Below are 13,411 nucleotides of genomic sequence, written 5' to 3'. Positions count from 1 at the left end.
TCGATTTTGCTTAATCTGCTTGCTGTGTCAAATGACTCCGCCGTCTCTGTAATCCACGAGCTTCTGCACTTTCAAGCCCAGATCCCATGCCAGCTTCATCCTCAGCAGGAAGACTATGAACCAAGCTACTTTCCGGCGCTTCCTCTTTCTTAACTCTAAAAGTCTCACCCGAGGAACTATCACCATCAGACTCATCCTTAGCAAGACCCTGCGGTTCATCACTAATCTCAGTCTTGGGTATAGTAGCAGGCTGCAAAACCCAAGTCAAAGCCAGCCACGTTAGGCTAGCAGAGCCAACCGAGACAAACCAGAATAATGAGGCGAAGACCACGAAAGAAGTAATCTTCCACCGGTACATGAGCCATCTGTAAAAGTGTCAGTCATACCATGCCATACCATGCCAACCAAAACAGAAAGAAAGAAACATACCTTAACCCAGTCAACCGAGCCCGAAACTCAACCTTAGCAAAATAAACCTGCATCTTCAAATCACTCTGAATCTCAAGCCTCAAACTCTGCGGCAAATTGCCCATCCCCCTGTCAAACTCCAGTTCCTCCATAATACTAACCTCCAAAACCTCCGCCTCACGCTTCCACCCAACAACATAAAACGGTAACCTTGCTGTCCGCTGCGCAACATCCACAAGCGGCGAAGCATACGTCAGCAGCGCCGGTCTGCGCGCATGTGCAATAGGCGCGATGGTCGAGGAAATGGGCAAGACTGCGGATGCGGGACGGGAGGCGTAGAGGGTTAAATCTAGCATGAAGTTTCCTGTCTCGAGGTTTGAGGGTGTGCGGGGGAGTTCGAGAATTACTGTTACGTCGTAGGGTTGTTGGGCAATGAATTCAGATTCGAAGGTTGCTGTTCCCCAGGGATTTCCGTTGCTTTTGATACCATTGTTGTTAGTGGTGTGATCTATATGATGGTGCATGTGTATCTGGTTGTGCCCGGGGTGGTGGGGTGCTTCCATACCCGAATTGGAGGTGGACTTCACGCTCGAGACCGATTGTAGGAATGAAATTGAAGTAAAAGATTCCGTAGGCGATTGTTGAGATTCCGACTAGGAGAGTTGTTGCGCCCATGAATAGTAATGCGTTTATATAGAGGCGTAGAGCGGACTTCGATACCAGTGCGCGTAATGGCGCGAGGAGCGCGTCCTGGGGGTTGTTAGTTTGGATTCGGCTCTGTGAGGAAGAAGAGATAAGTGATTGGTTTACCATTATGACGGCTCTTGTTGAAGATGGACTATCATATTCCGACTCGTCGTCTGTGTAATCTGAGTCTGGCATTGTGGGGGAAGCTGGGGTGAGGTTGGAGGAAGTAGGTGGTTTGCGGTCTGTCATCGCTGCCGAGGTCGCGACGTCACACCTTAGCTCTTACGAACTAAGTACGAAAGTCGATCCTTTTCAACGGTTGATTGGATACTTGTTTATTCAGTCCAAATCTACTCAGCTTCAAGACAGAGCTGAACAAAAAATTACATATACACACAAAAATCAAAGTAAAAATTAGCATTGCCCCATCGATGCAGGTAGATGAAAAAGAAAGAGAACCGTCAAACTCCAGCTTTTACAATCTTATCATTACAGGTCGCGGGCAGCATGAGACGCGAAATAAATCATGTAACCTCAAGTCATGCGAAAATCGTAAAATGGAAAGAAAGAAACAAAAGTAAATATGCATGCCATCCCCACGGCAAATCCCAGCCGTAACATGAAACATAATTCAAATCAAGACGAGACGTCGGAAGCAAATCGCAAGAGAACCCCATGAAAAGTACATGCGACGACAGACTCCTGTACCACCCGATTTACCAAGGAAAAGGACTGGAGGAGAGATAGGAGAGGAGGGGGAGAGAAGCTGAGCCTAAGCGATCGGTCGGGGGCTTTGCTGTTGGATGTGTTGGAGAAGAGCGTCGAACAGACGTCCAATCTCGGGGGCAATTAGCTCCGTGGTCTGATGAAAAGCTTGTGGAGAACTTACCTCGGGAGCCGCCTGGATGAAGGGAAGGCGGAAGAAAGAGTAGCTCCGGTTCTGGAGGAGCTCCTGCAGTGTGATGATCAGACCCCAGGGGTGTGGGCGGTGGACAATCAGTCGCTCTAACAGCACACGGATGATTTGCTGGCGGATATCCGAGTCATCTTGCTCGGAGTAGTCGACGCCAAACAGACGGAGGATGGTGAAGCTGAAGAAGTAGGTGTGGCTGTTGGGGTAACGTAGCTGGTTGGCCATCGCACTGAGCAAGTAGTAGCGAGACTCGGGGCGCAGAACCTGAGCAAGTTTCTCGAGTAGAGCGGCGTGGGTCGAGTTCTCAAAGGCGCTGCGAGTGTTGCTCTTGGAGGCATGATCCACGGCAGCTTGCTGGCCAATGTAAAGCACCAGGGCGTTCAAAAGAACGACATCCACATCGATGGGAACAAAGAAGAGACCAGTTTCTTTAACCTCGGGGTCGACAATGGCGTCGCAGAGCTGTTGAATGGCAGCCTCGGTAATGCTCTCGTTACGAAGCACACCGTCAACAACGTCCTTGATGTTGGCGGTCTGCAAAGGGGCAATGATATCACCAGCAATCTTGGGGATCTCCCGCATCTCCTCAATGCGCTCAACCTTCAAGCCTTCGCGGAAAGGATCAGGAAGTTTCTGGAAAGAAGATGGGTAGGCGCTGAGAACAAGGTTGCGAAGCTGAGCGCAGTGAGCCGGTATCACATTACAAAACTGGAAGTGGTTCTCAGCAACAAACTCAGGGAAATCGTGATGCAGGATCAACAAGATGCGAAGAACGCCCTTGTAGAGGTCCTTGGCAACGTATGAGATGTTGGCAGCCTTAAGTTGCTCGCCCATGTAGGACAGCAATGCCTGCATAATTTCGCAGTAAGGAGCCCATCCAGCACGATCGGGCATGTTGAGCATGTCCGACATGAAGACGCGGTGAGAAACTAGGCACAGCCAGCCGTAGACGAACCCAGGCACGTATTTAGGCTGGAATGACAGGAACTTGTTGGCCAGAGCAAAGATCATGCCTTGGTGCTGCTCGTTGTGCTGTAGTCCGTTCATGGAATACTCGCAGAGAATACTGGAGAAGAGACGGAAGAAGACACGTTGGTTGAATGCTTCGCCTCTCATGACCTGGTGGTTGTTGAGAACTAGGACCAAGAGCGACATAATAGAGCTGAAGTAGGAGGCTTTGTTTGCCTTCACAGCGCCGGCGTTTTCGCCCTGGAATCTCACGAGGAGGATAACCAGCTTGGCGAGGGCATCGATGTAAAGGAAAGCTTCATCGAGGCTGCCGTTGGGGTTCTGAATTTCGTGCTCAAACATGGCGACAGAAATGTCGATGCTGAGGCGGAAAAATAAGGCAGAATCTTCCTGCGAGTTCATCACCTGGCGATTGTGAAGATCCTGGAGGAAAGAGTGGAAGGTGCGGTCGGTGGCGCCGGAAGCCTTGTAGATTCCGATCCACTCGCTGAAGATGTACTCCATCTGGTCTCGCTTGGATCTGGCTTGGTCGGTGAGGAGGGGGTTGACAACCTCAGGGATGCCAGACTCTCGCAACTTGCGCACAATCTCAACACCAGGAGCGACGTTGGCGTCTTCCGAAAGCCACTGGCTCATGGCTTCCAAACTGCCTGAGAAGTCCGATCGGAGAGCCGAGGGCTCATCGTTGAAGAGGACACGGCTCATCAGGTTATCGAGCAGCTCCAAAGCGTTGACGTTCTTTTGGATAATGAGTCGGGTAAGGTTCATGTCCACACGACGGATATCAAGCAAGCCTGCGTCAATGAGAGCAACGGTGACTGGCACGTTGAACATGTGCTCATCATCAACATCAGAAAGAAGCGCCCATGTGTAGCGGGCAATGAGCGTAGACATGTCGCACAACTTGGCAAGCAGGTGGACAAGAACTTCAATTTCCAGAGATCCGTGCGACTGGGAATACAAGGTCGTACAAATCTTCAAAGAGGTCAAACGGGCCAGCTCTTCCCCGTTGGGCGACGCAAGGATGCTGCGCAGCGCCTGGTTGTATTCCTGGAGAACGGAACTCTCACGTCCAAGATCTTTCACGTGTTCTTCAGGAGCAGTGCGAGCAGATTGCTGAAGATCAGAAACAAGGTTCTCAACACGCTCACGAGGGCTCTGGGCATCCAGGAACCCGTTGGTCTGAGGCGGGGGCATGTGCGAAACAGTAGGCTGTGGCTGAGGGGTCCTGTGGGGGACGGCGGGCTGCTCGGCCGGGGTAGAAAGATTGGGAATGGCGGCGTAGTGGTCACCGAGCACATCAGGAACTTGACGGCCGGCCGATGCATCGGCTGGCGGCGCCGGGCCTCGTGATTGGCGAGCGAACTCTTCGTAGATAGCCAGTTGCTCCTTATTGAGACCACCAGGAGCTTGTCTATATGGCTCGGGAATGAACAGTCCCCAGCGGTTCATTGAGGGGTCGACAAACGGCTCACCAGCGCGGTGGGCCTGGTGTCGGCGACGAGCCTCCAATTGAGGCTCAATAACCTTCTCAATCTCGGGAAGAGACTTCTCCTCTGCAGCCTTCTCAACAATGCCGCAAGCAGCATCAAGGTTGTCGTTCACGCACATCAAGATCAGGCCTTCAGGCATGGGCTGCTCGGAGTATTCCTGTTGGATCATGCGGATATAGTTGGTCATGCTAACCTTGAGAGGCTCTTTGCAAGTAACCAGTGCAAGGCTACCAGCAAGCTGTCTGACCATGATGCCTGCAGCATGGCGCACACGCTCCTCATCGGGCTCCATGGCAAAGTCCTTAGAGACAAGCTGGACAGTGGAGATTGAGGCAATGGTGACCGAGCGCTCAACAACAGGGGTGATGATCTCCGCAATAGCACGTTCAACTGCGGTATGCACGATCTGCTTGAGAATGGTGGGGTCGACCATGCTACTGGCCGAGGAGGGCAAGACAAGGATCTTGTCAAGGTTCGGCAGGGTTGACATAATGGCCGCGGGAGACAGCCTTTCGTTGCGAATGCCCTGGTTAATAGCATTGAGGGACAGATCTTCGAATGGCTCGACAAGTCCCTCTGGAGGATTGGCGGTTGGCAAAGGGTCTTCAACGTGCGCAGCACGATCACGAATGACAACTGAAGGTTCAATGGTCTTGTGATCAAGGTTGAGATCCTTGCAGAGAACTTCAATCTCAAACTTGAGGTTCAGTTTCAACTCAGCGAAGTGGTAAAGCTCCAGCAAGAGTCCAAGGATATCCATCAACCAAGGGTTGGGGGGATTGAACACCATGGACTTGGTAGCTTGGACAAGAACCTTGCAAGTGAACGGAATTGTGACCATAAGACGCTGGGTGTCGTAGCCTTCAAGGAGCAGGCCCTTGAAGTAGATGTTCTTGTGCTTAATGGGCTTGTCCTTGGCGATAGTCAGCGAGCCAAGCCATGCACCCAGGTTCTTGAGGTGACCACGGTCAGTGGACGAGTTCAAGGTGCCCTCGGAGTTGATCAGCTTGGCGACGCTGACATAGGTCTCCCGCAGTACTTCGGCCCAGAGAATCTTGTCACCGATGCGGCCAAGGAGGTCAAGGTAAAGCTGTTGGAAGTTGGGTTGTAACTTGGCACGCTCCTCTACCAAGTACGCAGCGAACCACTGGTGGTGCTGATCACGCAATACTTCTTGCAGATCCTGGAGCTTCTCGTCAATGTTCTGCTCTGATACATTGTTCAAAACGAACAAAATCTTGTCCTGGATATCCTCATCCGGGTTTTGGTAGAGCTCGGATCGGAGAGGAGGATCAAGTTGGATGGAACGGAACTTGCGCACAGAACCATCGGCACTTGGGGAGTCGTCAACGTTGCCATTGGTCAAAGGCGCAGCAGCGAGACCCTCAAAGGCATTAGGGCTGGTCTCACTGATCCCGTTTCCTTGCTCCCGTAGCACTTCCTCCGCCTTTTGATAGATGGGGGTGCCCTGTAGGGATGGGATCTGGAAGAGTAGGTGGCAGAAGCCAGCCCATTCAGGAAGACGGTTGATCAGCTGTTCGATGGCCTCGACACCAAACTTATACATCGGGTCGTGAGGCTCATGCTCTCGAACAGCTTCCAAGATCATACCGAGACCGACCTTCAGCGTGATGCCATCAACGAGACGGAAGTTGATGATACCACCGAACATAACGGCAGTCTTGGTCAGGGCCTCGAGGGGGTACTCGTGGTAGCAGTGGTATTCATCGATTAGACCGTGGACCATGCAGGCAAAGAGGTCTTGTTCGATAGGATCACGGGAAGACTTGTACTTGCGCATCAATTCAAGCATCTCTCGAAGTGACAGTTCCTCGTGGTACATTTTGCCAAACAGCTCTTGCATTTGCTTGTCGATCGACTCGGGCAACGTGTTTCCATTCTCGCCGTTGATGTCGATAATGTCGTCGAAGCCTTCACCATAGTTGATCAGACGGGGGTAAGTCTGAATGCAAATGCGTTGAACAGGTGTGAGATTCTCGCGGTCTCCAACGTATTCTTCCAACACCGACAAAAGGGTGTACACGGTCTTGACAGCCAGGCTGACCATTTGGTGGGCAGACTGCTCCTTGCGTTGCACGTGCAGTTCGTCCTCGGCCTTAATTCTCAGGAACTTGGACAGCAGGCCACCCATGTCAATGGGACCTTTGTCGGCGGCATTCCGAACCCATTGCTCGAGATCAAACGTACTCTTTCGGTGAGAGTAGCAGGCAAGATCGAGAGCAAGGCCATTGGTGAATCCAAGGAGGTATTCGAGCCATCCATATGCGGCAGCGTGTTCATAGATCACTGCTGTCGATGTTGGGTCCTGGGTGAAAGTGGTGAAAAGCTGCTCCGAGACCCACTGTCGGTCCTGTCGCCAGGCACCGTGCAGAGCAAGTTGGTATCCGTCTTCTTGCTTCGAGATGAACACAATGAATGTCCGCAACACAAAGCTCTGCTGCACGCTAGACCACGGTTGGGGAAGAGCGAGGGCAGAACAAAGGAAAACGGGCAGGTCAAACTGGACAACAGCCTTGATTAGCAGCTGACTTTCGGCTGCAGCCCACGAGGCTTGTGAGAACAACGCGAGGTCGAATATAGCCTTCATAGCATCCATGGATCGAAGAGGGGACTTTGTCGCGCGTTCGCCTTGTAGTTTGACAATATCCGGGGCGTCCTCGAAGAAGTCGGTCGGGAAGGTTGCACGTAGATTGGCGATTTGGGATGGATCGATGCGAGAGGCGACAAAGGCTGTCAAAAAGGACATCTGCGTGTCACGATGTTCCCAGTCTCCGCCCCACAGTTTCTGGATATCCAAAGACGAGTCATCGGTTGATATAGCTGAGAGTACACTGTACAGTTTAGAGAATTGCTTGGGGTCTACACGAAGACCCTCCCGGTCAAAGCTGCGGAACACAAGAGGCCAATTGATCTGCTTGTCGGCATATGCAGATAAGAACGTCTCCAGTGAGAATTGTTCCCAATATTGCGATAAGATCATGAAGAGGAGAGCGCTAGCCAGGTGCTCCTCACCCCAACTCTTTGGGTCTGCGTTAATTACTTCGCTTATCGATTCGGTGTTCGTCGTTGCTCGAGGTCCCTTAGAGTGTAGCTGTCGCACAAGGACATACTGAGGATTGACGAAATTGAACATTTGGAGGGCGGAGGAAACTTCAAAGGGCATATCCATGCCTAATTTCTGATATCGCAGATTTGCTGCGTAAACTAGCTTCGCCTTGACATCGTCGGTGAAATTGCGGGGAGGGTATAGGATGAATCGTTCGATCGTCATGCCGAGGAAACTGTTATGGTAGTCCTTTGTGACTTCGGATGGGCTGGCCAAGCTTTGGAGGAAAGGAGTGACGGAGTTTGAGATGATGGCATCGGCTAGAATGAATTGTTAAGTTCGTGTCGAATGCAATTAAGGAACAAACACACCTTTCGCGCGGAGATCCGACTTGCTAGTGAGCTTGAATGCTAAGGCAAGTGCAACTTTCATGACGGGGTCAAGTCGGAAGTGATCGAGGAAAGTAGAAAGGTCGAAGTCACGGAAGATGTCCCCTTCTGAAGTATCGACTGTCTCGGCGATTTTCTGGGCTTGCTCCATGTCCGCGGACACTTTCTGCATCTCCTGGACGAGGAGGGGGTAGTTGCCCGCATTTTCGACGGACTTATTGACACCCGGGAAAATTTGGGGCGCATTGCCCGTTAAGAGGCGGCGAAAGTATTTAGAAAAGACCTCCATTCCGTTGGATGTCACAAGCTGTGGGAAAATTCTCGTTAGAATCGGATTGGCGCAAAAGAAGGGGCGCGTCATATCCTACCTTGTGTATCTGTGCGGCTTTTGTCTCCCACTTCTCTTTGCCTTCTTTCTCTGTGATTGAATCTAACAAGAGGAACACTTGCGCGATGGAGATTTTGGTGAGCGATGATTGGCTCGAGTGGGCGGCTGCAGAGGCTGCAGATCCCGGCTTGTCTGAAGCAAAGCCTGTAGGGGAATTCACGGTTGTTCCGGAGGATAGAGGCGAGAAGACGCCTCTGGACGATCCAGGCCCACCACCACCTCCCCCAGTACCTCCTCCACCCGGGGCGGAGCCTGTAGCAGAGGCCAAATGGGACCCTATGGAAGGGGTGTGAGCGCGGAACTTAGGAGACGAGAGGGTCGTGGCGTGTTGCTGCGAGCCAGATTGCAATGAGGTGAACGGCGAAGATGTGGGTTTAGGACTTCCACCGGAGAGACCCCTGGCAGAGCTCAAGACGGCAGAGAAGGAGGATGGTGTAGAAGCCCCCGGGCCTGCGTCCAAGCCTCGGGATGTCGAGGGGGGAGCGGCGGAGGATAGATTGGTCGCGAGTGGAGTCAACCCACGACGTGCGCCGGACTGCGACACGGACCGACCCCAGGCACCAATATCAGTCCTGGTCGACGAAGATTTATCGGTGCCAGAAGCAATCGACGATTGGGCGGAAGGGTGAGGGGGAGGGAAGGTCATCTAGGAGACGCGATCATTTGATCTGGGGGTCCAAGGACAGATTTTTAAGTCACAGTCGCAGTAAACGGATGAAATCGATGACGCAGATCAATAAAATGTAGGTGAGATCGTGCGAGATCGTAGGTGGGAGGGTGTGGAGAGAAGAAAATGTGATTGTGGGAGAGGAATGGATGAGGGTCGATGAGATGGAGAGGTTGCAGGAGGAATGGGGTGCAAGGTGCGAGGTGTCGGATGTGGGGAGCCTCAGGTGTCAAGCGGGAGCTCTCAGTCGGACATCAAGCCTGTATGCTCTTCGACTTGTAGCAGTACCGACTCAAGCTCACATGAGATCGAGTATTCATACCTGCATAGTGTATATTGTCTCTGATCATCTCAAACCCACGTATTTTACAGTCTAAAAGTCGCGCGCGCTGTATATCTACATCTTGAGATCATGTGATGTATGCTATATCACGTGCTGGTGATGCTAGTTCCCTGTTGGGTGAATTTTGTGCCGCTTTAAGCTGGAGCTATCCCCGCGATGTCTCGTTTACAGTGATAGGTCTCTCCATAGTAATTGCCAGTTTGGTTGACATGTCGGTCAAAGCCTTGTGAGGATATGGTATTTATCGTGCTCCTGGGAGAACCGAAATATCTTGAGAGATAAACTTCAGTTCAGACCATGCTGGTAGTGTCTGCATCTGTGTATGAAGAACAAGAAAACTCAATATAATTAGACGAAGGCGTTACTTCATCTGAGTATAGCCTGCTGCTATCTCGACTCAGGGTGATGGTTTAATCACTTTGCCTAATGGCATTGTTCACGCCTTCGCACAAGCAAACCCCCCAGCACTATTTACACCCAGGGTGAATCGAAAGAACCCATCTACATTGCACTACAACCGAAGCAGAACTTGACAGAACAGATGCCTATCAAATACTAAGATAGGACAAAGACTTCAATGCAGATTCCTCAGACAAGAATAAATGAAAACAATATATCTGACCCGGCATTCGCAGTACCTGAGCCATTCCAATCCAATAAACGCCGAATTCCAACCCGGAACACAGAAAAGACAGACCGAATATAACCCACAGATGGGAATAAAAAAAGAAAACACATACGCACGCACAGTAATGATAATCATGTCATACCGCAATGGCAATCAGGAAGAAAAGAAGAACGCATAGTCACGGATAATGCGAGGAATATAACCACAAGGCCAGTGCCTTGCAGAAAGCAGGATCAAGGTAAAATCACACAGCCAAGAAGGAAGACAATCATGTGCACATGAGTTGAGGCCAGTGCCTTGGCCAATCCAACACCAACGCCTGGTTCTGCACCAGCAGGAACCCAAAGAGATATAAGAAAACATTGCAGAAATGTAGATCAATCAGTCAGTCAGAGATATACAGTAGCAAGGGCTAACGTATGATGCCTGAGCCGTGTATGTCTGGACAGTGCCACCATTGTAACTAGTGTAGGTGGTCGTCGGGGTAGGCTCATTCTCCTTGATGTTGACAACCATTCCGGAGAGAAGAGCCAGGCCGCCATCACTGCGAATCTGCATCTGTTGACAATATGGATTTTCACGCATTGGGTCGTCTCGGCGCTCCTCCATTTTGATCCTTCGGGGGTAGTCTGAGAGATCAGAACCGCGTTTCGACTCCTGATGCGCGCCTGCCGTGCTTCCAGCCATTTTGCTATCGGCTGACGCAGATGTGGTGCTCGATGCTGATTCTGCAATCGATTGATTGACATACATGAAGAACTCCATCCTCGTGTTGTTCCACCAGCAGAACCAAGGTTTGTCTCCGACTTGAGCAGTCTGCTTGAGGTTCTTGTAGGCCTCTGCCTGTGCCCATCCATCATCGACCCACGTTCGCTTGGTAAGGGAGCTGACAGAGAATGTATCCTCTGGGACAATTACCAACTTGTCGAACGAAGAAAGGAAAAACAGAGCCGGGCCCAAGCCAATATCAGTGGTATCAACAGCCATGCTCAACGCTTGTGTGGGGGAAGAAGACCAATAGGGGGCCTGAGGGCCATAGGTGAAAGTCGTAGTCGGGGCGCCGTAGTCAAACACAATAGAGTGGTGGCCTTTAGTTTGACCGACGAAGACCTCAAATTCACTCGGTGATTGCAGACATTTCCAAGCTTTGCCGTAATTATTCTCATCCACACACATTCCTGAGCCGTTCTTGAAGCTCGAGGGGACCATAAAGTGACCAGTAGGGACACTCTTGATATTGGTCGGAGTAGAAATCATGGATGCATCCATCTGAGGGGTGGCAGTGACTGTAATGATGGGTGGACCATGGGACTTTTGGGCTTCTTCATCGGCCTTGCTGGCTTCTGCTGCCTTCTTAGTTCCCAATACTCCACCAATCACACCTCCAATACAACCTCCAATCAGCAGCACCGTCGCGATGAGGATCAATGTCCATACAGGAAGACCACAGCATGCGGTCTGTTTTCCTTTGCGTTTCAGCTTTTCCTCAAATGCCATGATGCCGGTAGTTCCCGCGGCTCTTTCTCCTCCGTTGCGATCGTTGTTACCATCGCCAGATTGTTCTGGCACCAAGGCCCTTGATGACGTTTCTGAAACTGGTGGCTCTCTCGTCGCTTCATTACTAAGAATCGTTTCGTTGTTGAGACGATGTTCTTCCGGTGAAGTGTTAAGGTCGGCCATCGTCTCAGTCCCTGGAGGTTTGGGGACGACACCCGTCGGGTACCGTGAGTAGGGCGGCAGTGGCTCGGTATGGCCGTCAGGTCCAATTATATCACCTACATCATCATCCTGTCGACCAGCGGGCGGCTGATATGGTGGGTTGTGACCTGGAAACCCAACCGGAATGAGCGAGTCATCAATTCCTTCCTCGACCACATTCTGTGAGTACATCGCGTATGGATGTTGAGGACCGGTAGACTGTTCAATCGGCCGTTCGACAGGGCGTATTGTCGAGGTGCTGCCGACACTTGGCGACCGGCTGACACCGACCTGAGGATACATGCCATATGGATGACTAGGTCCGGTGGCTCCGGTGTAGGGGCTGAGAGCGCGGGGAATCGAGAAGCGAGAAGAAACACTTTGATTTCGTTGGATCATAGAGGGTGTCGTGTTTGTAGAAGCGGTAGAGTTGCGGTTGTTGGCGAATCCCCACCCCTTTTGCGGGAGACTGGACCGATGAGGTTCATCAAAGGACAGCCGGGCGTCATCACCGAAAGGGTTCTCATTCTCGGTCGTAGCGGTACTGACAGTCTTTGGCGGTTGGTTGTTTTCGCGCAGAGTGGCCGATGAGGCGATGGAAGAGGGACTGTGAGGGCGTTCAATTCGATCGGCGTCAATCGGTTCTAACGAGTATTCGTCGGCGAAGACATTAGGATTGGAGACCCTGGAGTTGCGACCGAAGGAGTGGCGAGGCATCGAATCGCTCTGGGATAGCCGGGGGGTCTGAGAGGATCGTGAAGCAGAGCGGGAATGCTCTGATGATATATGACCAGACATTTCCTTTCGATCTGGCAGCCCTGTCGGGCCACCTCGTTATTCGATCAATCCGTTCGATAGACCCAGTCGAGAAGGGCACGGGCGAAGTAGAGTGGCGAGAGCAAGTAGACGCGGTTCTTCTCAAATTTCGAAAGAGAAGCAAAGAGTTGATGAGATAGGGATGGGAAATGGAGATGTGGTGAGATGGGGAGGAGAAGGGGAAGTTGAGAGGACCAAGTTTGAAAGTAGTGTGACAAGCCTATTATTGGCAGAGGGGCCGAGAGTTCAACCACGCAAAAACTCGGACCATTCGATATTTCTTGGCTGGTAATAATTATTCCTGTTTACAAGTATGGAATACTGTCGTCTTTTCTTCTCTAATTTTCTCGTCTTCCTCAAGGGGTCCTTTTGGGCCTGGGATCGACTGACTCCAGCGCTACTGTGACTAGGGCGCCAACTAGCGACTAAGCCCTCCCGTGGATACTTCGCCACCAGGAATTCTATTTTTTGCCTGTTCCTATCTAGAATGTGATGTCCGCAAGGCTCTGCAAGAGTCTGCATTCAAACGTTCAAGACCCTCAAGGGACTCCAGACTGGGGCAGAATTGTACCCTGAGCCAATAGGCTGGAATTCTCACGGGTATCTCGGTTCCGGACTAATGGTTTACCGGAAAATGCAACGACGGAGTCCGAACAAAGTACAGACCAATATTGCATTGGAGCTTTTCAAAAGAGATCGAAGAATCTGCTGCACGGAAATGCCTTCTTCCAAGGTTGATCGTTGTCTCTTGGCTCTCGGCTCGCTTCGAAAGCAGACATCCAATCCATGGAAAACGTCTTTTCTCCTGCCCAGAACGGCTAGGATATTCACTCGCTGAACCCATCGCTGGACCCAGTTCCTCTGGACGTCGAATCCAACCGTGACCAGACATCGTTTCAGCCCCTTGACCCCGGTGACGCGGGGTTAGATCAATGCGTGCGTAAC

The 13,411-nt window shown here is 51.5% G+C and overlaps 3 protein-coding genes across 3 annotated transcripts; all 3 read right to left on the bottom strand.

Annotated features, from left to right (window-relative positions):
- Positions 1-10: 10 nt before the first annotated feature.
- Positions 11-1,344, bottom strand: N7508_008825 (seipin; the record flags this gene model as incomplete). The annotated part of the gene is made up of 4 exons (XM_058466888.1): positions 11-365; positions 430-885; positions 974-1,158; positions 1,219-1,344. 4 exons carry the CDS (start codon positions 1,342-1,344, stop codon positions 11-13), a joined length of 1,122 nt encoding a protein of 373 aa, XP_058314734.1.
- A 523-nt stretch (positions 1,345-1,867) lies between these two features.
- N7508_008824 (CCR4-NOT core subunit CDC39) lies at positions 1,868-8,960 on the bottom strand (the record flags this gene model as incomplete). The annotated part of the gene is made up of 4 exons (XM_058466887.1): positions 1,868-1,933; positions 1,985-7,857; positions 7,909-8,233; positions 8,295-8,960. The coding sequence occupies 4 exons, from the start codon at positions 8,958-8,960 to the stop codon at positions 1,868-1,870; spliced, it is 6,930 nt and encodes a 2,309-aa protein (XP_058314733.1).
- Positions 8,961-10,333: 1,373 nt separating this feature from the next.
- N7508_008823 (uncharacterized protein) lies at positions 10,334-12,448 on the bottom strand (the record flags this gene model as incomplete). The annotated part of the gene is made up of 1 exon (XM_058466886.1): positions 10,334-12,448. One exon carries the CDS (start codon positions 12,446-12,448, stop codon positions 10,334-10,336), a length of 2,115 nt encoding a protein of 704 aa, XP_058314732.1.
- Between the last annotated feature and the right edge of the window lie 963 nt (positions 12,449-13,411).

Source organism: Penicillium antarcticum (genome assembly GCF_028974205.1).
Source record: "Penicillium antarcticum strain IBT 31339 chromosome Unknown utg000009l_segment0_segment0, whole genome shotgun sequence".
Taxonomy (NCBI): Eukaryota; Fungi; Ascomycota; class Eurotiomycetes; order Eurotiales; family Aspergillaceae; genus Penicillium; species Penicillium antarcticum.
The sequence above is the reverse complement of the archived record's forward strand: the minus strand, read 5'-3'. Positions and strand labels throughout refer to the sequence as shown.